The 25,077-nt window shown below is 33.5% G+C and overlaps 1 protein-coding gene across 17 annotated transcripts in view; it reads right to left on the reverse strand.

The window, feature by feature from the left end:
• LOC135198036 (kinase D-interacting substrate of 220 kDa B-like) overlaps positions 1–25,077 on the reverse strand; it is a 744,360-nt gene that overhangs the window by 114,060 nt on the left and 605,223 nt on the right. For 16 of the 17 annotated variants that reach the window (XM_064225405.1, XM_064225401.1, XM_064225404.1 and 13 more), the window contains 17 exons: positions 24,978–25,077; positions 24,305–24,453; positions 23,532–23,778; positions 23,173–23,395; positions 22,642–22,821; positions 11,738–11,869; positions 11,197–11,298; positions 7,994–8,041; positions 5,974–6,141; positions 5,146–5,228; positions 4,317–4,478; positions 3,922–4,090; positions 3,554–3,679; positions 3,198–3,386; positions 2,792–2,965; positions 2,412–2,622; positions 64–164 (listed from right to left, as the gene is read on the reverse strand). The exon at positions 24,978–25,077 is cut by the window's right edge and continues 47 nt beyond it. In XM_064225405.1, the coding sequence (XP_064081475.1) occupies positions 64–164; positions 2,412–2,622; positions 2,792–2,965; positions 3,198–3,386; positions 3,554–3,679; positions 3,922–4,090; positions 4,317–4,478; positions 5,146–5,228; positions 5,974–6,141; positions 7,994–8,041; positions 11,197–11,298; positions 11,738–11,869; positions 22,642–22,821; positions 23,173–23,395; positions 23,532–23,778; positions 24,305–24,453; positions 24,978–25,077 (2,564 nt within the window). The remainder of the gene's footprint in view (positions 1–63; positions 165–2,411; positions 2,623–2,791; positions 2,966–3,197; positions 3,387–3,553; positions 3,680–3,921; positions 4,091–4,316; positions 4,479–5,145; positions 5,229–5,973; positions 6,142–7,993; positions 8,042–11,196; positions 11,299–11,737; positions 11,870–22,641; positions 22,822–23,172; positions 23,396–23,531; positions 23,779–24,304; positions 24,454–24,977) is intronic. The other variant, XM_064225399.1, reaches the window with a different exon arrangement.

Here is a 25,077-nt window from a genome sequence, read left to right on the forward strand (position 1 = left end):
TTTCTTTGACTCACTGGAACAGTAGCAATTGACTGAATCATAGAAAACAGGGCTCCTACGTACCTGTTTCGCAAGGAGGTTCTGTTTGGCCATTTTACGAACCGAGGTGTGGACCTCCTCACGTTCCTTGTTCCCGGTGTAACTTGTAGATGACCGACTTGATCCTAAAGGAAGGTCAGGAAGTCAGATTATGTCAAAAACAGTCAAGATAAGGACAACTATGTCATAACATTGGTGTACATTATAATACTGAAAATAGGGTCTCCAGGAATAAAATTTCCACGCTAAAATTCAGTCGTCTTATGTCTGTCAAGTCTATTCTAGTAATTTACTTTCATCTTTATTACATTCCTGGAAAATATGACAAGAAAATTGTTATTTGTCACTGGGAAAAATACAAAAAGAACCTTCCAAAAGCCACCATATGAAGTAAATGAACATTTGCTCCCAAAACCAGCTACAGTTATCTACCTTCATATCAAAGTTCATAATTCATAAGTTACTTGTAAACATTCCTCATTTACCACATGTTATGACATTTCATGTACAAACAGTTAGCATTAGATATAAAAAAAAAGTACCAAAAGGATAAAGAGGATATGAGGGTATCTGGTACACAGCATATATGTACACACAAACCACTTAGCAGAAAATGCACATATAGACAACAGGACAATGGAAAAAGAAGAAAGCCATTAAGAGCCCTTTATTTTGTAGGTACAGAAAATAGGGAATAACTTTATCAGTAGTCTAAACAAGACTGAGAGTACTAAATAGCAATAAACAAAAGTATAAAAATATGAATATACATACTATACAGAGAATAGAAGCTTATCTACAGTCAAAATCACATACCTGTTAAGGAAGTACAGGTATTTATAATGGTAAATTACTGCACATATTAAAGCAACGATAACGTATAATATATACATTATATGTATTGCTTTATATATATATATATATATGATATATATATATATATATATATATATATATATATATATATATATATGGTATATATATATATATATATATATATATATATATATATATATATAATATGTATATATATATATATTATATATTATATATATATATATATATATATATATATATATATATATATAATATATATATATATATATATATATATACAGTGGTCCCCCCGTATTTGCGGGGGATGCGTACCAGACCCCCCCGTGAATAGTTAGAATCCGCGAATGTTTGGAACCCCTATAAAAACGCTTAAAACAGCCTATTTTGTTAGTTAAAACTTAAGAAAAACCACTAAAAATTTTCATACTTGGTTTTTTTAATAGTTTTATCACAAAAAGTGCATTTTATGATGAAATTGATAACAAAAACCAGGAATTTGTGGATATTTCTCATAGAAAAATACCGCGAATGCGCGAATTTTCCGCGAATAATGCAAGGAAACGTTCCCGAGAGAAATCCTCGAATGTGTGAGTCCGCGAATCCAGAGAACGCGAATACGGGGGGTCCACTGTATCTATATATATATATAGAGCAGTATATAAGCATCAAATACACCACACTACATTTATCCAATACGTACAAGACTAGAAGTAACTGCAATTTCAGCATAATTATCCTACAGCTTGAACAGTGAAAAGCATTAATAATTTGAAAGAAATTATTGCTTACATGGGCTAATAATACTTTCCTTTGTTCTTAAATATCATGAAATAATCCTTAAACACACACACACACACTACAAGGAAGACACTGGAGTAAAATTAATTGTAAAAAATGCAAAGAGCCAGAGTAAATATTATAAGGAAAAATATTGTAATGCATGTAGGTTAATCAGCTGTTTTACAAAGCTTTTATTTTTGATTTTTATACAGTTTTTTTCATGGAACTACAATTAACTAATGCAGTCAGTAAATGATTTGCAGTCTTTACAGAATCTAAAACTGGAAAATAATAAACAGTAAAAGTTTGCTATAAGTCAGTTGTAGCAGAAACAGTTTACTGTATTGACGATATAGGTAAGAATTCTGAAGCTTGGAATTTTTAAATATTCCAACCATAAATTTAGAAGATTTAAACAAGAATAAAATGCACAAAAGTGTCACTGGCTGATTAGCTTTTCTTTCAAACTACTTTTCAATGGAAAACAGGATTTAAATAAAGATGCAGAAGCATGAAAATGAAGTTTCAAGATTATCTACATAGCAATACAGATGGCTACTCTTTACCAGACATAATTACAGAACTTTCAAAAGTCAGCTGTGAAGTAGGTTAGTCACAAACAAACAAAAAATAAAGAAACAATTCTGAAGTGCATTTGGAAAAGTAATGAATCAAAAGAAGGGTGTCAGCGATAGCTACAATTGCAGAGAGAAGATTACAAAATTACGAGCCCAGATTTATCTTGGTGACATTACCCCGCCGTACAAGGGAACCTTCATTACTGCTGCTGTTGCTGATCAGACTGCTTGGGGCCATGCTGTCCTCAGCACCATCATGACCAGATGACAGGAGTGGGTCAACAAATCTGACATTCTTACTTATATATTCATCATCTGCCTCTCTTTCTCTGAGCCCCAACACTAACACTCTGAACAATTCCCAGTCACCAAAGTTCATATGTAAGACCTGCAAGACAATAAATTTATTACTGATTAAAACTTTCTTTTTAAGTGTAGATTTTTAACTTCAAGCAATATGATGTAAATGGATGAGCAGCCCCTTTTATTATAATCTTGGATCCCAACAAAAAGCAAGTTTTTCTCAAGTATATCAGTATATGCTGGTATGTGCTCACCTGTTTCAAGTCATCTAAATTACAGTGGAGCAGTACTTTGCCATTGATGTTGTGTTCCATTAAACGTTCTTTGTAAGATGGTAACATATTTATAGACACACCCTCAACTTTACTAAATATTTCAAATAAGCCCTCAATTGACAGTGTCGAAAGCTTTTTGTCAGCTGCTTCAGCCTGAAATAGATAACATGATATTATTGATATGAATGCACTGTAGCTTGTTTCACTCACACCTGTAGACCTTTGAAAGTAGTGCAGAACATGTTTAGTAGCTGAAAAAACATTGTTTCAAATATGCAATTGCCTTATTATTATAAAATGAACAATTACTGAAAATACACAGCTTTAGGTTAATTAGTGAAAGGATATGTTACACAAATAATATATATTTGTAAAGAACCCTTACCGGTAATGCTGCTTGGGTTGTGCTAAGAGGCTGACTTATACTCATTGGGACATTATAATCAACTGAAGGAGCAGACTGAATAGACGGTAAAAAGTGTGGACCATAACCCCACATAAGGGGGTTCATTCCAGGAGGCATACTCGCTGTAGAATTCTTTTGATTTGCTCTCAGAGGAGGCTGGAGGAAACTCTGAAAATTGAAGAAGTATTGCTGAAATTTTTCTATATGTACAGAAAGCTGCTGAAATCTGTCTATATGTGGACAGAAAGCTGGGCACATTTCTGATAACAATTTTCTTTAGTCTTTAATATAAAGAACAGTAACTGTCCTGAATGAATATGTATCATTATAATTACCGTTCGTCTGTTTGTGGTTGAAGCTTTGCTCTGCACATCAAATGGCTGGAAGGACCAATGATTTGTGGGGTTTGCAGTGAAGTGTGGGGCAGCTTCATCAAACTGTGGCTGATCTTCTTTTATAACCTATCGAAAATTTTTATATTACAGAAATTTTATTGTACAATACACTACAGTGCTAAATTACAATGATCCAAATGATCACACTTTTCTAAATGCAAAATATCAAATAGCAACAACATATCATAGGGTCATTATCAGATTCCTGACTTCAGATCAACAAATGCACAAATTTTCTGCTTTGAAAAGATGAATTTCCAATTTTTTTTCTATTTGGCAGTATTATGTAGATTATACGGTGTGCTTACCTTTCTAATGAACGGATCAAGGTTTATAGTGAAAGGAAGGAAGACTTTTAGATTGGAGATGTGCAAGGAGCTCTTGTGCATGGACAGAAAAATTTCAAACTTCTTCTCTTCTTTATCCATTTCCAGTAATGGCTCAATATCTTTTGAATTTGGTATTTGATGTTTTATCCTAGAAATAGCAGAATACAGGTGATTAAGGAAAAAAGTATATATGTAGTTATTTTTAAGCCATTGCAATAATATTTTACACTCAAGCTACAGGAATGATTAAAATATGCTTGGTAACCTATATAATAATGGATTGTTAAATTTTGATTGTATGTATTGTAAATTTTAATGACAAAAAGGAAACCACAAAAAATCCAGCGGTAGTTATAGCCATAGGAAAGACTTACTTTTCATAAAGATCTTTTAGTGACATCTTATCCTCTAAAGAATCTTCATTAGCTTCATAATACAGAATAAGCCATGATGCCCGATATGGCCATTGTTCTGTTATGTTTATCCAAGAAGCCAAATGGTACCAGTTGAAATCAATGTTAAATGCTTTTAGTAACCTGTTGATTACAAAAGTATATAAGTGTTAGTATTCAACCATCCCTGAAAGAGATTTTACTTTTCAAGGAATGGTTTCATATTCAGGGAACCAGTCTACACATTGCACTTCCCATTTATTCACCAAAACAAACATCTACTGACAATTTACAGTTAACTTGTGTCTTAATCCAACTCTTTTTATGAACTTGGCATTCAGTGATAATTTTGCAAAGTTTTGTCATGGTTCAATATTATGATACATTATAAACTTTACATATTTTGAAAAGCGTAAAAACTGTAAAATAGTTGAAAACTATCTTGAGGAAAAAAGGTTAAAAAATTATCCAAAAAAGCTTGAAGTGTTTTAATATGTTTTAACCAGGTTTATAAACTAGTTCTGGCTCAGAGCAGTCACAAACTTTTTTTTTTCAAGCTACCAGGAATATATGTACCTCCTGACTAAGTTGTGAGTCTACTGAATTGTGCAATACAAATAATTCTACAATAATTTGTATTTTTCCTAACATACAAACCCACAACATAATGTGATAGAAGGAGCATAGATATGCATGCACAGACAACAACACAATTTCCTTATTTTGCAACTCTAAACTTGTTGGTTCATGAAGTTATGTTATCAAGTATTGCAGAAATCTATAGCTGTGTATTCAGCCATATATTACTTACCTTCCTGTAATATATACAACATTCATTAACCTCCTCATAGAACGAGGATTAATGTCGCTAAAGTAGTCATCTGTCAATAAGACCTGGAACCAAGAAAAAAATTCATCAAGTTCAAATTTCCTGAGCATTGTATATAAACTCTGTCTTTCATCCAGAGAACTGTCAGCCAAAACTAATCGCTTATTACTAGAGAACAATATCTTTAAATACTTTATATAACTAAAAAGGACTTGTCACACTTGAACATAAGAACATTAATAAACCTAATGGCGCTTTGTGAACTTCCCAATAATAAATGGAGACTATACAGCAAAATAACACTTTCATATCATATCTCAAAATATGATTACTCTTATGCAAGCAACCTTCTGAAAAAGTGCTTACTAGATGAACTTTTTATAATATATATATAAAATGTGTCACAATATTAGATAAGAGACAAATGGTGAAGAAAATTCCAAAAATATGCATTTATGTATATTCTCTCTAATAAGGAAATCTTTCCCCAACTCATGAAATTGATGAAAGCTTCCTTCTCAGACAGAATACACATACAAACATATAACTGTGGATTTTCGATATCCATTTTGATAACACATGACTGATGATACTTATGATCAGTGAGAATCCTAATAGGTCTGATTCTTGTGGTGTACTAAACCAAAACGGAAGTTGAAACAGTTAAAACACTGGCGTGCACATACAGTATATCAGTTTTAATTTTTTGCTGCGCTCTACTTTGCAAACCTAATTTTTAGAATATAATAGCACATTTTGCAAAAAGCAGTACGCCTTTGATGCAAGAAGTAAACTAAACTGATACTATACCTTTGTTAGGTCCTGAGCACCACCAACCCTATTCAGGTTTGATCCAATACTAGAAGCTATCGAATCTGAAGGTTTCAAGGTCCTACGACTGCTTTTACTATTGTTACGACGAAGGTTCAGCGTAGTACTTAAACCACTCTCTGATGACAGGCGACGATTGGCTGGTATCTAAAATTTTGAAAATGTTTGCAACAACTTGAGAATACATAATTTTTCATTAAAGCTACTAATGTGTATATTTCATTGACAGTTCATTCACAAACCAGTTCAGCCCATGAATCACATAGAAGGTTATGTTACAAACGTTTTATACACATAATAAACACACAGTACACACATTAAGATTAATTACTGTAAATAACATAATGAAACTGCTATGAAATCACGCAATGCAAAAACTTAAAAATCACAAGTTCGAGTTGTTAAAAGTGATTTTTGTATGGCAGCTTATATGTGAGTAATATACGTAACACCATTGAAGGATTTTGAGGTGTGAGGCTGGTGTATAAAATCCAACTTTAAACTTATGAATGCAGTTAATGATAGTAGCCTAATAAAAAATTTTGATCAATAGTAGTACTACGTACATACATCAAAGAATATTTCTAAAAATGTTTTAAATACTATGTAAAAGCTACCTAAATGTGCAGTAAAAGAAGGACTTTTCTTGCTCGTATTTTATATCATAACTGGTAAAAATGACTTGCCTTTAAGCGCTGTGAATCAAGTACGACTGATTTTTAAGTTTTGTTGTGGTTGCATTGTATAAAAAAATTTGATGATGAAACAAATTTGAGTACCAAGGCAATGCCAGAATTTAAGATTATAAAAAGTAAATACTTCAGACTATAAAAATAAAAACAAATGCAACATAAATGTGGAAATGTCATGCAAATAGTGACCCAATGTTGTGCATTTATTGAATGGTGCATTTTTTGCATTTACAGTAACTGTAGTAATTCTTTTTATGAAACAATTAAAAAATTGAAAATATAATTCCATTGCCTTCAAATATAATACATTCAACACCGTAATTTTGGGCACTTCAATCATTCTAAATCTTTAATTTTAAGCAGGAATAATAATAACCTTACTTAGATTGAAGAAAAGCATCAAAGCCTTTTATCTCAAACTCTCATAAGGAATCTTGTACGTACAAAGAATATTTCTGTAAACTAGCAAAAATTCTCAACACAAAAACTACCCACCTCAATCACTCAAAAATGTATGACAAATTGGACATGCATAGCAAATAATCACCATATTAGGAGGAGGAGATAAAAATAAACTACTGTATTTCCAAGCAAGAAAATTAAATAACTTACAAAATTAATACCAGCACAGTAGCGTTATAATGCCAACATGATGCAAAAACCAGAACTATTATACTGCAAATCTGGGGTTGCAAGAATTCAGGCAAATATCAAATGCTCATTCACAGAAAATACAGGGGGACATGAAACATTTTCATATGTTAGACACATTTTATACACAGAAGACACAGTACATTAAGATTAATTACCGCAGTACTTGCATGATGAAACTGCTATGAACTCACGCATTGCAAAACTTAAAAATCAAAAGCGATATGTTAAAGTGCATTTTTTATGGCAGTCTTATATGTAAGTAACCTACTACCACTGAAGAATTTTAAGGCGTAAGACTGGTGTATAAAATCTAACAGTAAACTTACGAATGCAATAAGTAATAGCAGTCAAACAAAAAATTAGATCAAATGTTAATTTTTTTTAGCACATATCAATAAGAGTCTAGGTATGTTTGGAAGCAATGTTAAAAGATAAACCCACACCAGCTTGACCTTTGCATCTGGTCTTCAACAATTCAAAAACCCAGATCTTCTCCAAACATGGATGATAGCCATGGCTGATTAGAAGAGAAAGTTATAAGGGATGACAACAGACACTGGAGCGCGCAAATCAGGCCAGACATAGGACATGTAGGTGATTGTGAGACATTACAATGATCAAGGGACATCGGAGGTGGAGGTGGTAGTACTTACAGGAAAACTGAATCCGCTTTCAGTTGATAAACCACGTTTTAATGGTATCTGGAGGGATCAAGGATATGAAAACAAAAGGCATAACATGGAAGCTTATGAAAAACACAGTGAACTTTATAATGTAACTAAAGGCAAGATGTCAATACAGCATTACCATTTCATGCCACAAACAAACAGTGTGAATCCTTAGGTTTAACAAAATTACTTGCAGTCTAAAGTCAGCAGTCAGTGTGTTGGGTTGTAATGTATTTGACAGAATAAAATATAACTTTGATGTTAATCTATTAATTCAGAAATGTCCCACAACTTCAATTTTATTTCAACTGAAATCCCACTGCCTGATATCTTGAGCTGACAGCCACTAATGTAAATATGGCACACAATTTTATTAGATAATAAAGATGATAAAGGCATAATGCATATGGAGCTTATTTGTGAAACATAAAAAAATTTGTTCTATACATTTAAAAGATTATATATCTTTGTACATATAGTATACAATAGTACTTTCTCTTGTTTTTCATTGCAATATGCATTACAAATACAGCAAGCCACTAATTGCAGCACTAATTATTCATTAACTATTACATACTTACTACACCATTTTACTTAATCATACTTACAAAATGAATATATTTTTCAGTTTCTCTAACTATATTGCTATTGTTTAATTCTTTATCATTCAAATTTTTCTGGAGCTCATGACCTTGGAATTAAGCATCAATTAAGCTGATAATTTCATTTTTTACATTTAAAAGTACATACCGTAATTATTAGCATCAATTAAGCTGATAATTTCATTTCTTTACGATTTAAAAGTACTTAATTATTATCATTTGAAAAAAAGAATGAGGACAGATGTTAAATAAATGTTTAGGCTCTTTTAAAGTTAATTAAAGACTGTCTCTTGTTTTCAAACTTTTTGCCATGAATTACGATAGAAGGGTTAATATATCTTTTATTCAAACTGAGGCTTTTAGCTTTATAGGTGGCTATTTACGTATATCTCACCCCAATGGATAAATCATGCATCAGCTATACATAAAAGCCTGTGTCACTAAGTCATAAATGATAGTCAACAAGATGAATTCGGAACACTAAAGCCAGTAATGATGAAGTCAGGCTAAATGGAAATTATGATTTTGGATGCACTATACATTACATATACAGATAAGCTAATAAGACAAAAACCCATTCAAATCAGAAATGCTGTTTATCACACCATGAATGCATCATCTGTACACATAAGTAATACTTTAACATAAAACCTTGCTATGCTGTTGGACAGCATTATGATATTTGAAAAACTATTCAGACAAATTTCAGAACACAAGATGGATCATATATAATGCCAAATCTAAAATTATGAAAGTTATATCAGTATATAAAGCTTTAGAAGCTGTGATGAAGGAATAGGATTTCTAATTAAATTCTGAACATATGAAAGAAAATTAAGAAACACTCTAAAGCAAAACATACACAAGTAAACTAGGGAACTTACACATGTATAAATGTGAAGGATGTCTCCAATGCCTTAACTTCTCATGTTAACACACTAGCTCTAAATCTAACTTTTATTGCATTTGTTTAGTTTATATTGCTTCATATATTTGCACTGTTAACCTTGCCTAATTGAATAAGTCTGGCAGCGTTTCAACACCTCAGCATCGCATAAGTGCCTCTGAAGCTCAATACTGTGTTTTAGTTTTCTCCTGTTTGCCTGTCCGGGAAAACTGATCTTATTTCTACCACCATAGTCTACAGGTGCACAGCCCAAGGTACGTGTATTAAATTCAGCTGACTTATGATGACCAAATTTATTTGTGACAAAATAATTGCTATTTTCTACCTCCAGGAAACTTTGTACGTAGTTTCTATTATAATATCCAGTTTCATAGTTTTGCAATAATGCATACAAATGGTACATACGTAATTCTAAAGTATAAAAGTATGAAGAAGAAAGTCTAGGAGCTAGGTGTGTTGTCATCAAAAGATGTGTAGCATTCAGCTCAAAACTATTTGTAGTGTAAAACTGTAGATTTTAGTGATGCAATGAGGCCGAGGTAAAGAAAAATATAAATCAATGCAACAGTTCTGCCTAATTTTATTTGTGCGTGTGTGGTACTCAGACAATAAGGTGTCAACTGATGGAATAAAGTTCAAGCATACAGGACAAATGCCTTTCTAGGATCAAAAATTGAGCAGATGGTACTTAGGAGCATGGTATAATATGTACAATATGTCTTACATGAAGATTACATGTATAATTATCAGATCAGAAATGTGGGAAAATCAGAACAACAAAATGCCTCTTGGCAATTTGATGATTTATAGAACAGCAATCATTGAACTTTAAATAAGTGACTTCTATATTATATCAGTGTTACTGATAACAAAAGTCATATAGTACACGTAATTGAAACAGAGTAAGAAATAATAGTTCTAATTCCATACTGGCGTAGTTCAATATCTGTTGTACAACGAAATATTATTACTTATAAAGTATTGCTTAACATACCTGACAATCGAACTAATGTTCTTAACATTCATAAGGCTGGCCCCAACGGCATGTTCTTCATAAATGTATTAGATCTTATTTAATTGATTACAACCCCTCACAAATTTAGCAAAGAAACATCAAATTTTAAAAAATTCTCACAACCTAAAGTTTCCACTTTCTTTCCACAGGAAAGGACAAAGCATACCAATATATATGACTGCTTTGTTAAAAATTTCAAAACACTGACTGACTAGTTTAATAATTTTTACAAGCACCAAGCAAAACACAACAGCTATGATTTTCTGACTGCTTCAGTTGCTTCCTAAGACTGGTGGTAGAATTAGATCAAGGTATGGACATGACAAATGGAAATGTGTAGAGCAAATGAATGATAATTCTGAAGTGAAGTCCTTATTGGAATAGCATATCAATTCGGAAAGGAGTTTACCATTGTCTGTTCAGATTTTATTTGCTCCATTCCTGGAGACTATGTATCCTGACAAAAGTCTGTTACATTTAGAAAAGGCTTTAATTACTGTAGTAAAGTACTAATACGTAAACTATTAAGCACTGCACTCAAGCTGGGTTGCATTAAATGAAATTAAAATGTGCAGAATAACTAATTTTTTTCCATGCAAATCACTCATGAAATAAAAACCATGTACTTAATCAATCCTCTTCACCAGCATCAATTATTACTTACATGGCTGATGCCACCCATGGCAGAAGTAGTTGCAATGCTAACAGAATCTGTCTCAACCTCCAACCAAGTATTCTGACTACGGCTTTTACTACGCTCAGCTGCCTGCAATGCAAATGGATTTCTTACTCTCAGGTTTCCTTTTGCTTGTTAAAGAAAAAATTTCTAGTTTAAGATACTTACAATTATAATAATATACACTTAGATAATTGTCAAAATAATTTCTATATGGTTATCTCTTTACCTTATCACATTTGAAGTAACAGTTAACGATGGCATGGCAAGGTAAATTAATTCCATAATTTAAACTAAGATTACAACAGAGTAAAAAAAAGGCCAACTCTAATACAACTCCAAATGTAAACATTCTAGTATAGTAAAGAGAATTGCAAGTATGAAATTGGATCATGTGCCTACCAAGAGATGATAAATATTTCAAGTGGAATTGGGAGTGTTCTAAAATGGTTGAAGTTTTTTTCAAGTGCAAAAGATTTCCCCAATTATTTTTGTGATAATTAGTGCAGTAATTGTTACATATACTTACTTGTTGAGCTTGTTTTACTTTCCGCAGTCCTGAATTTTGTAGATAAAATGGTAAGTGAACAATATTTCGAAGATAGTCATGGCCACTAATAGAAGATTCATTGAAAACGCGATGAACATGTAGTTCTATAGCCTGTAAATTGTGAAATTTTCAAGTTAATATCAATTACATAGTATACAGAAATACATTAAGCAGCACATTTGTATACATGGATGCTTATCAACATGCACAATATGTACTGTTTTCAATTCATGTACAGCATTACTATGATCCTGTGACAAATATAATCCAAATATTTTCCAACAGAAGTACTTAAGAATACTACTGCATATATGAAATGAACAGACTGAATAATTACATTTTGTTCTGATAAACTATTATCATATTCACAAAATATAAAAGAATTTTGAATTACTTTTGAATGTATAACACATCAATAACACTTTTAGCATTACGTAATTGCTTTAACCAACAACGTTCAAAATAATGGATTTAAAGTATCTTTTAAACTAGTCAAGAGTATTTTAAGAGCTGTTGCTAAATTTTGGCTAATGGGGCCAAAAAGCCAACAATAAAAGTATGTAATCTGGTTAAAAAAAAAAAAAAAAAGTTCTCTCAGAAAGGCTAATCTGAAAGATGAAAAGATTAACGAATTTCTATCCAACCATATTACACAAGACATGATGCTGTTTGTCCCACAGTTGGAGGAGAGCTTTAAAAAGGTGCTATTGAATCACTATACCAGACTAAACAACTGGTAAGAGATGTAGCTAATTGATATAGCCTATTTAGTTACTAATTGCTAGAGTAATTGGAATAGAAGACGAAAACTGTTAAATGGTGTTATGCTTTATGTATAACCCTATATAGAAATACAAGCTGAAAAGCTAATACATACATAAAAACATTTTCTACTCTTTAAGACTAAGTACATATCACCTTGCTAACAATGTTCAATTGCTGAGGTGATCACGATACGTCAAAATGCAATAAACTGATGAAAGTACACTCATGCAAAAGTACAACTTTATGTAAACTTACGATATAAAACTTTGGGATTCTAACTAAATCTAAGAAGTATATTGTTATATAAAAGCTGTCTCATGCACAGTTAAACTATTAACTTCCTAAAGTTATTCATAACCTACAAACAATCTTCTTTAAACATGAGTGTTTCTTATAAAATGTCTCCTGTATTATTTGAAGAGCAAACAAATTTAATGGCATACAACAATGAAATTAGATTTTCATAAGCTCTTATACATGATAGTTTTGTCCCTTGTACAATTTTAAAGCCCAAATTATTATGTACTGCAGAATTCAAACAATGATGATTAAATCAACAATCTTGTATATCAGTCTTTAGTACTTCAAATAATTAAAACCTCACACCATGCATCATCTCTAGTAACTTTGTAGAAATCACTTGACATAGACTTGGAAGTGCAGTATACAAGAGCATCTGCAACAAGTCTAATAAATTAAGTTTTTATCGAGATGTTAAAAGGACCTCTAAGAAAGCTGTCTAGTCATTGTGTAGTAGTTATATGCATTGGGCAAAATCCCTTAGTACAAAGATTCCTGGGACAGAATTCAAACTAAAAGAAACCCCATCAAAGACAAAACCCAATTTCTAACAAATCATGATTAAACTATAATTTACATTTCTTTAGGATTTATGATGTTGATAGTATTTCTCTGACAAAAATAATCAAAACAATAATAACCTCCTGATTTATCTTTAAAATAAAAAAACAATAATGCAAGCCTCATTAAGTGCCAGGGTTTACTCAAATTTCATTTTGCAGCTTCAGCTTGCAGTACATATCTGTTACTAGGAAAACTCTAAGATCTTCTCTCATTCAGTCTGCATAAAAATTCTTAAACTGCTATTGATGGACTTTTGATGGAATGTTCTTTCACATGTTAAAATGTGGCTTTCTTCTTCCTGTCACTTAATTTCTTATCAGCCTTCGGTAACCCTGTCAGCAATTCACTAAAGTGATAGAATGTATTGTTAATTGGACACATTGTGCACACAATGGATGATCACTGATTGGTCATATCTTCCTCTAGAAGTGACATGTCCACCACCAACTTACACTTACTTGTATGGGTAGCAAAAAGTATTATACTAAATAGTACAGGGAGTCTAAACACTGTACTTGTCCAACTGTGAGGAATCTTAAGTGATACATCCTTCCATACTAAGGCAGTCTGCTTGAAAACTGGTGGTCATTAACCAGAGGGCAAAGAGTTCTCTTGTTAATCGTAATTCTTTGGAGATAGGCTACTCTGAACAAGGGCCAAGGCCATAATGAACAGGAGCTAAAACGACCCCATCTCATATCCAAGAAATTATGACAAAGCCAGGTATGGGGATTTAAGAACGAGGGGAAGGAGATAAAAAAACTCTGGCCAAAAATGACAACCCGTAACTACAGTGCCTGTAGTTACGGGTTAGTCATGAATGATCTGGACATTGTATCTACGACTGATGATTTAATCATCACTGTCTGGATTCTATAGCACATCTTCACGACATATTTACAGATAGGGTTTTCTATTTAAAGAACAGTTATGTATCAGAACAGATCAAGAAGTGCAAAAATTACTATATCAACATGCTTAGCAAATACATTCATAAACTTCAATGTATGGTACTTATTGTTAATGTAGTTCATATAAAACTTAGGTAGAAACAGGGAGAGCATAAAATGATTGTGAAGCATGTTATGTATATGTAGGTATACACTATTTGTATTTTTTTTGGGATATGGCTTACATAACTTGAGTTTAAAAAACTGAATAAAAGCATAAACCTATAATACAGTATCTACTTCTCATAAAACCTACAATAGCATAAAAAGCCAATAAGTCTTTCTTGTTTTAAAATCTAAAATTTCTTAGGGAGGAACTCCAAAATAAACAAATTAGTAAACCATTTAATATACAGATATTAGTATGTATTAAATAACATCACAAGGAATTTCAAACAAAAAGAAGTTTCTATTAACATTTTGCCATAACTAAACTACTGTGAAAACACTGTAAAGGTAGGAACAAAATTGGATATTGTGTGCTGAGCTGTTAGCAGTTGGTAATGTGCTTTTTACAATATAATTTTAATACATCAATAGTAGTAATGCTTTTGACACGCCATCCATCATCTTTATGAAATAATTTAGCGAGTTTTTTGTATAAATTCTTTCATTGATTCACACTTCAGTGCTCAACACCTATCGCATTGCAGTAAAAAACAGGATGTTAGGCAGTCCCTTTAATTACCAAAATTTAAACTACAGTGGTACCTTGAGATACGAAATTAATCCGTTCCAAGGCGGCCTTCATATCATGAGCTTTTCGTATCTTGGACCGCATTTTACATGTAAATTGGCTAATCCATTCCAAGCCCTCCAAAAACACCCCAGTAAATTTCATAATAAAGCTAAATTGACCTATGAACAATGAAATACTACAGCAATTTGGACCATTCAATACCTAACTTAATACGTACTGCTACTATACCTGTAAATAAAGTGTATTAGTGTACATGGTATACGTACAAGAAATACTGTACGTACATACGCACGTATGTAGTAAAATGTGGAAGCTCACCTTTCAAGTGAGGATATCTCCGAAAGTGGCAACAGAGGAGGAGGACAAACGGCAGATACGTACGTATTACACTTAACTTTACGAAACACATCAAAAAATGTAAGGAAAACATAAACTAAATTTTACAAAACACATTAACCCTCTTACGCCGGAGCGGTAAATAAAATATTGTCTCCCGTATGCTGGAGGTGTTTCGGAGTGAGCGCGGAAGCGGAAAAAATATTTTTTTCAAAAAATCACAGCATGCTTAGTTTTTAAGATTAAGAGTTCATTTTTGGCTCCTTTTTTTGTCATTGCCTGAAGTTTAGTATGCAACCATCAGAAATGAAAAAAATATCATTATCATATATAAATAATGCGATATATGATAGCGCAAAAACGAAATTTCATATATAATTGTATTCAAATCGCGCTGTGCGCAAAACGGTTAAAGGTAACAAGTTACTTTTTTTTTCGTTGTAATGTACACTATATTGCAATCATTTTGGTATATAACACATTGTAAAACGATAAAAGCAACACAGAGAAAATATTATCACAAAATAATGCATGAATTCGTAACGCGCGGACGTAAACAAATATTTTTTTCAAAAATTCACCATAAATCTAAATATTGTCCTAGAGACTTCCAATTTCTTTCAAAATGAACACAAATGATTAAATATTACTATACTGTAAGAGTATTAGCTTACAATTGCAGTTTTCGACCATATCTGACGAGTTAAAGTTGACCGAATGTCGAATTTTTTTATATATATATTTTTTATATGCAATTATTTCGGAAATAAGAAAAGCTACAACCTTCAAATATTTTTCGTTTTATTCTACATGAAATTGCGCACATTTTCATATATAAAACTCTATGAAATGCCTAATATGAAACGGAGCAAATATTCCGAGAATGGGACGTACGCATTTCGGATATTTGTGGCGGAGAATCCGCGCGCGGAGGGAAGGAAAGATTTTTTTTTAAATTCACCATAAATCTAAATATTTTGCTAGAGACTTCGAATTTGTTTCAAGATGAAGATAAATGACTGAATATTACTAGACTGTAAGAGTTTTAGCTTACAATTACGTTTTTCGACCATTTCGATAGAGTCAAAGTTGACCGAACGTGGTTTTTTTTTCTATTTATCGTGATTTATATGCAAATATTTCAAAAATGAGAAACGCTACAACCTTAAATTATTTTTAGTTGTATTCTACATGAAATTGCGCACATTTTCATATATAAAACTTTATGTAATGGCTAATTTAAAATGGTGCAAACATTACCACAATCGCACGTATGATTTTTTCGGAAGAGTTACCGCGCGGACGTAAAGAAAATGTTATTTTTTTCATAAATTCACCATAAATCGAAATATTGTGCTAGAGACTTCCAATTTGTTGCAAAATTAAGGTAAATGCTTGAATATTACTAGAATATAAGCGTTTTAGCTTACAATTGCGTTTTTCGACCATTTCGGTAGAGTCAAAGTTGACCGAAGGTTGAAATTTTGGCAATTGTCGTTATTTATATGAAAATATCTCAAAACTGATAAAAGCTACAACCATGGGTTGTTTTTAGTTGTATTGTGCATGAAATTGCGCACATTTCCATATATAAAACTTTATATAACGGCTAATTTTAAAATGGTGCAAACATACCACAATCGCATGTATGATTTTTTTCGGAAGAGTTACCGCGCGGACGTAAGGAAAAGGTTTTTTCATAAATTCACCATAAATTGAAATATTGTGCTAGAGACTTCCAATTAGTTGCAAAATTAAGGTAAATGATTGAATATTACTAAAATATAAGAGTTTTAGCTTACAATTGCGTTTTTCGACCATTTCAGTAGAGTCAAAGTTGACCCAAGGTTGAAAGTTTGGCAATTATCGTTATTTATATGAAAATATCTCAAAACTGATAAAAGCTGCAATCATGAGTATTTTATTGTTGTATTTTAAATAAAAATGCGCACATTTTCATATATAATACTTCATGTAACGGCTAATTTACAATGGTACAAAACTTATGTCAGTGTGACGAAATAATTTCCGAGATGTGTCACAGATACTTTTTAGTGCGGCAAGAAAGAAATTCGCGCTTGCGCGCCTGCGTAACGATTGTAAACAAAACAACACCTTGATCCGTGAACTCCCATCATCTCCCAAGCCACGTGATTTAAAAGTTTTAGGCTGGTAGGCCTATAAGTATTTTTCCGCGAATTTTAAAAAAAACTTTTGTAAGTCGACGTAAAATACGTCCAGTTGGCACACGGGAGACAAAAAATGTCGACGTAAAATACATCCAGTCGGCGTAAGAGGGTTAACAAAACTGTAACACTTTACAAAAAACTTAAAAAAAAAAAAAATGTCTTTTTTTTATTTTTACATTTTTTTTTTACTTTTTTATAATTTCAACTTCTTCACCACTTTCAACTTCCTGTTTTTTAGTATCACTTGGTTCTTCCTTTTTGCTTACTACTCCTACTAAAGGCCTCTTTAAAAAATAACTATCCAAGGAAGATTGCTTCTGCCTACTTTTGACAATGTTCCTGAAACAACTCAGGCAAACATCATCGAACTGTGCAAGCATAAGACCTGTGTAAGCCTTTTCGGGGTGTCTCTTTTCTACGAATGATTGCACCTTATGAAAAGCAGCTAGAGCATCCTTAATTTCTGCCGTTGTCACAGAGTCGTCGTCCTCCTCCTCGCCGCTGCTAGAGAACTCCTCTTGAACGACATTTTGTTGCATGGCCTCCAACTCCTTCAGGTCATCTGTTGTAAGCTCCTCTTGGTGCTCCTCGAGAAGGTCATTGATGTCGTCCTCGTCGATGACCAGCCCCATGGACTTGCCGAGTGCAACGATCTCATCAAGATCTGGTTGCGAAACAGTTTCAGGATCGTCAACTGTTCTTGAATCTGCAGCACCAGCTTCGCCTACGTCGAATCCCTCGAAGTCTCGGGCAGATACGGCATCAGGCCAGAGTTTCCTCCACGAGGAATTCAAGGTTCGCCTTGAAACCTCCTGCCAAGCTTGGTCGATGAGTCGGATGCATATTACGATATCGAAATGCTCCTTCCAAAATTCACGCGAGGTGAGGTTTGTGGCATCGGTGATGTTGAAACATCTCTTGAAAAGATGTTTCGTATACAGCTTCTTGAAGTTCGATATCACTTGCTGGTCTATGGGCTGGAGGAGAGGGGTGGTGTTAGGCAGAAGATAAAGAACCTTGATGAAGGAATACTCCGCTAGGATATCTTCCTCGAGGCCAGGAGGGTGAGCAGGGGCATTGTCCAACACCAGCAGGCATTTCAGAGGGAGGCGCTTCTCTTCCAAGAATTTCTTCACTGTCGGGCCGAAACACAGATTTACCCACTCGGTGAACAAAAGCCTCGTTACCCAGGCTTTCACATTAGCCCTCCACATCACTGGAAGCTTCTCCTTAAGCATTTTGTGGGCCTTGAAGTCTCGAGGAATCTCGGAATGATAGACAAGTATGGGCTTCACCTTGCATTCCCCACTGGCGTTCAAACAAAGTGTGAGCGTAAGCCTGTCTTTCATAGGCTTATGCCCGGATAGCTTCTTCTCTTCCTGTGTGATGTATGTCCGACAAGGCATTTTTTTCCAAAAAAGGCCAGTCTCATCACAGTTGAAGACTTGCTGAGAACTGTAGCCTTCCTTGATAATTATCTTGTCGAATGTCTTTTTAAAGGATTCGGCCACTTTCGTATCTGAGCTGGCCGCCTCCTTATGCTGCACCACCGAATGGATGCCAGTCCGTTTAAGGAATTTCTCAACCCATGCGAAGCCTTGAAGTCTGGGGTTGGCGATGATGTCCCTTCTCCTATGTTGTCTTCGGCCTGGGCAATCAAATCGCTGAAAATAGTGCTGGCCTTGTGGCAGATTGCCGTCTCCGTTATCGTATCGCCAGGGATTTCTTTGTCTTTTATCCAGACAAGAAGAAGCCTTTCCATTCCATCGTGCATGTGGGTCCTCTTGCTGGACAAAATAGTGACGCCCTTGGAAGGTGTAGCTGCTTTGATGACATCCTTCTGCTTAAGGATGGTGCCTATTGTCGACGGATTTCGGCTGTATTCCTCGGTGATCACGCTCAATTGCATACCAGCTTCATACTTCTTGATAATCTCCATCTTCGTCTCCAAAGAGAGCATCCTCTTCTTTCCGTGAATTTCAACTTTCTTGGGACCCATGACTATGTATATACTGTACGTAATTATGTTATGTAGTAGTACATATATGTATGTAGTAAAGTTCTCACACAACACGATAAAGTATACTACAACGAAATCACTAACGATTTTACTTTAATAAACAAAATCGTTAGAACGAACGAATACCACATGCTTACGATACTGATGATGACGTGCAGTGGCCGAAGAAGCATGCCGCTATGTAGATGCATCATGGGAGGGATGCTGACCAATAGGAGAGAAGGATCTCATGGCGGTGACTAGCATCAGGAACCAATGGGAGAGCGGGAGGATGGTGGCGAGTCTACTCAGTTGGTACCGCGCGCGAGTTTCAAAATTGTTATCGGTGGTCCAGGCGAATCTCGGACTTTACAGCAACAACCTTTCGTATCTTGAACAATTTACGTATGTAGAGCCGTAAAATTTTTCGTATTTGCTTTCGTATCTCGAGTTTTTCGTAAGTTGAGCCTTTCCTATCTCGAGGTACCACTGTATATTTCTATTTTATTTGAAAATAGTTGCATGAAATTTATCACTTGTTAATTCTTATAATCTGTGAATATTTTCCAAATTAATGTAGATAGGTAACAGAAATCATTATAGTATATTAGACCACCTTCACGTTCATAACACCTCAACTTCTTTGATATTAAGATTTATTCTTTAAAACTGAAAAATACATGGTTTTACGTTACGTCATGCATTCAGCATCTCGGACACCATCTGAAATATATTCTGACAACATCCAAGGTGATTTAATAAATCAGTCACAAAAAATATGACTTAGAGCATGTGATAAAGGAAGGAACTAATGTTATGAAGAAAATTGTGCTCTTTTTCCCTGTCTTGTAGCATAATTTCTTTACTAACATCCAACTTCATTACTAGTTTCAACACAATGTAATTACCAGATATGTAACTTTTATACCCAAGAAGCTACCAAATATGCAGATACATAAAATATTTCTCTACTTCTAATCAGTATGTAATAGTAAATTATAGACAACATTCTAATATTTTGGGTTACACCTAGTACCAACACTCAGCCACTGCATATCCAAATGCTTCATGGTTCCTAACTGTACCATCACTACTGCTATACTACTACTACTACAAGTGCTCTGCTATGAAAAAGTCATTCAAAGACAAAAGGGAAAAGTACTGTTCAACTACATTAACTAAATCATTGCTCTAAGTACAACAATTTTAAAAATCATTTATTAGTTTCAATACCATGAACCTGTGGTCCCTCTGAGCCCGCTGTTGCCTTGAGGCTACCACTGCCTAGAGGCAGCAGTTAGTGATAAATGGCATTTCATTACTCTTATTCTTATTGCTAATAGTAGTAATTGTAATCTTGAGAACATAAGTCATAGTCTAATTCTTACTGCTAAAGGTAGATGTAATCTTAAGAACATGTTAAATCATATCTGTTTACATGAAATAATGTATTAATGCATTAAATTTCAATGAGCCAATGGATATAGCTTTTCATTCCGCTGCTTTCAACTCAAAAGTTGAAAAAGAAGAAAAAAGTACCCAAGAATATCTGGGAAATTATTAGATGTAGCTTTTGTCTTGTTTTTACCTAAAATTTTTATAAATATGTTTGTCACCAATATGATAACTTATATAATTTCAACAGGAAACTAAAGAGAGCTAAACAAGGTGATTTCATAACCTAGCATACTGTTCAAACAGATTTTCTAGTTTGTTCGAGTTTACACTTTAGCTGGTTTAGATTAGATTATAAAATTTTTGGCACATAGCCAAGCGCCGGTTAGCTGGTTTGGACTTCATCAGACAATAATATTACAGTACGTTTGTACTACTTCTATTATTTTACCAGAACAGCACTCATGTTCATGTTTATTCCAGTTAACTTAGAATTTCATAGAATTACATTATTTTTAAATGGGTTCTTAATCACGTACCAGCATCTTGTGAAATATATATTTGTATTGAAAATACAGTAAATTGTCTCAATACTATGTTGATATTTACATAATTCGTTTCAAAATTTGGGAGCAAGGTTTTGTAGCAAAGGACAGCAGAGAACATAAAACACATTATGGACTGCTGAGCCCTTTAATTGGTTTGAAAAATCTCAGCTCTGGAAGCCATCTGCCTACTGACTGGACTTCAGTTTACATAATGTGAGTTTTGCATGTCAAGGTTTTGCAGCTGTCTCAATGCCCAATTACATTAATCATCATACAGGTATGAAAATGTTGTTGCAAATAGTAATGACGTCTTTATTACCACAGGTAGTGTTGGTAGTACAATCTTGAGATGCACATCATTCTAATTTGCTTATCCAAGTACTGTATCAGTAAGCCATGTATTGTTTACCATTTGAGTCTCGTATAGTTGCTAAAAAGTACAACAAAAAGTTCATGTGAAATCTTTTAAATCTTCCCATAATTTATGATGGCACAATATAAACACAAAGTAGTAGGTACAATAAATATGAAATTTGGCTGTGAAAAAATTACTGCAACAACTTCTATTAATAATGCAATTTTTCTTATATTACCTGCCTACTGTAGTTTTAAACCATCATAAATAAAATTCTATGCCCATAAACGGTAAAAAAGACTTGGCTTATTGAAATTTTATATAAAGCACATGCAATTAATTCTATGTATTATTAATAGGCATATGTGCTTTCTATCGTGCTTATTCTCCAAATCTGTGTGTCAGTATTGAAAATAAACAATTCAGTTAAAAAATTTTATATTTCCCAAAATTAAAAAATTATAATTATCAAGACTTCCTTACTTTGCACTTTATTCAAGAAGTTTGTGCACTGAAATTGCTCTCTAAAATGGATTTTAATTATAATTCTAATACTCAAAAACAGAAGAGAAATGTCATTATAGAAATAAAGTATTCTGACACATACAGATCTGGGGTGCACTTTAATGTTACATTTATTAATAGGCAAAACTGCACTTCGTGAAGTAAGGATTCCATCATCAACTTATCAAATTATTGTACTGATGTTTGTAACTCATAAAAAATTGGTTGATACAATATATCTTGAGATCAAAACATGTAAACTACACTATACTACTTACTTTGGTGATGATATGTGGATCAATTGCTAAGAGAATGATGAATGGCGCCGACGAGTCTGTGAAAAGTGTATGTACAGCATCGAGAACTGAGAGTACCTTTTCTTGTTCGCAGCTGTCCAAACCATCAACCACTACAACTAAACGTGTCTGTTGTATTGTAAAAGCATCTAGACACTTCACCTGAAAATATTACAAGATTATCAATTTTCAATATTGTACTAGTAGACACTCGCATGGTTTTAAACTAAATTACATCTTAGCTATCCAAAATGAAACTATGCATGATGGAAATAAAGCAAGTTAAATTTACTAGTCTAAGCTTCACATCAGGCATATTACAAATAAAGACACAAAGTACACAAAATCAAGACCCATAAAGCATTACTGGATGCTCCAACATAATGAAAACTACTACATAAAGTTCTACCGTTTAAAATTTCAGAGCAAAAATAAAGATACAGATCTAGACCATGCCAGTCACAATCTATGATACAAAGAACTGCCAGACCAGTTTACCATCTTATCACTCACCATCTCAACCATAAGGTTGACCTCGGCTTTAAGAGTTTGTAAGTAACCTTCAGCTTTGATGGTATCCAGCTTTGAAACGGCACGAAGGAGATGTCTTCGATGAGAAAAGATGAGGGAACCAAACATTCTTGCTAGTGTGTGAAGATTAGCCACAACTACCATGGCAACCAAAACACCAAGAGTGATTAACAATGGATTCATTAAATGCCCATGGAATGGTCGTCTGTGGAAGAGCATTCAAACAAATATATTATTTCTTTTACATCACTAACACGTCCCTGACATGTTACTTTTTCAGTATGCAGTGTAAAAAAACAAATATACAAAAGAAAACTGAAAATCTAAAGTTCAGTACTCACGTATCAACATAATCCTCTTCCTCTACAGATTCACCACTAGCATTCTCGTCTTCTGCAGTCATGTCTGCATCATTATTAGAGGGTGCGGTCATTGTAGGGGGTTCCTCCTCCAGTGGTGTTTCCGCATGAAAACCATAAATCCCAGTTATAACGAAGACTGTGACCAGGCAGACTAGTGTTACAAAGAAGATGACAATGTAGGGCATACAACACAGCCTTCGATACTTCCATGGAGCAGATGTCCCCTCTGTGCAAGAACAAGAATTTTTAATAGGAAGCAGCACAGACACTGACAATTAGGCAGTAAAATGGACAAGTACTGAACTATGCTTTTACCACGAGTCAGACTATATGAGTTCAGTATATATCTTAACTGAACCTTCAAAAGATAAAATATGAGTAGAAGACTTATAGACTTATATATGAACTAGGGTAAAATCCTCTTATTATGTACAATTTACAATGGATATTCAAGGACATTGTTTAGTTACTTTGAAATATACCGAAAAACAATTACAGATGAGATCTATTATTACAGTATACAGTAAATCTGTTATTTCAATTTTCATCTTGTTTAAGTGGAATCAAAGCCCAAGTTTCTCTGTTCTATATAATCTATATAATGTGCAATTCAGGCCAGTGGGAATAAAAATAATTTGCACAATATTACACTGTATTATGTCAAGAGGATATTCTGCAATGAGTGCCCACACTAAAATATTGTAGCAGTCAGTACCAGTGTGTCACATACAACACAAACGAACCAAACTTACGAGGTTTAGGTCTGAATGCTCTGTAAAATCGAGTGGCAAACATTCCGTATTCCCTTTCAACCATATCGAAGAGGGATCCTAACATCTGAACCACAGAATTTTCACCAGCTGCTGTACTACTAGGCTTTGCTCCCTCAGCAAAGATAAATCTGAAAAAAGAATACTGGTATTACACCTGGATTCGTCAGCGCTATTGAGATATTTATACAGGATTGCTCTGCAAGTTTTGATATTAATTCAATGTTAACCTGAATAAAATAAATAAATGATCTAACGAGAACTTATTTTTAGAAATTAAAGTTTCACAACAATTAGAAAGATGCATCGAAAGCAAAACAAGTAAGTTATTTGCGTTTACAATACTAAATATTGTTTATATAAAAGGAGCTTGTAGAGCTATCATTTTAATATTTTCTTCAATATGAAACACAGCAGATACAATTACTTTGGTTCTTACAGTTAAGCTTAAACTTTCAAAAGGGAGTTGTTATGCAATGCTTACTAGCAATAAGATGACATTTGGTTTTTGTTCTCAAAAGACAATACGTTTAAAGTGTGAATGACTCTGAGTACATCAAAATAAATGCACTAAATTACATTCTCAATAGGCGAATTCCGGCAAGCTGATAAAATCCCTACGAAAGAAATCAAGCTGTGCATATTTCAGACTTACTTGAGAGGTCTAGCCTGTACACCATCTTTCCACTCCTTCCACTGAGGTCCAGGTGGAGAGCAAAATATTACTTGAAGCACCAGTTTCAAAGCGGCCATCT

Source organism: Macrobrachium nipponense, chromosome 21 (genome assembly GCF_015104395.2).
Source record: "Macrobrachium nipponense isolate FS-2020 chromosome 21, ASM1510439v2, whole genome shotgun sequence".
In the NCBI taxonomy this organism is placed as follows: Eukaryota; Metazoa; Arthropoda; class Malacostraca; order Decapoda; family Palaemonidae; genus Macrobrachium; species Macrobrachium nipponense.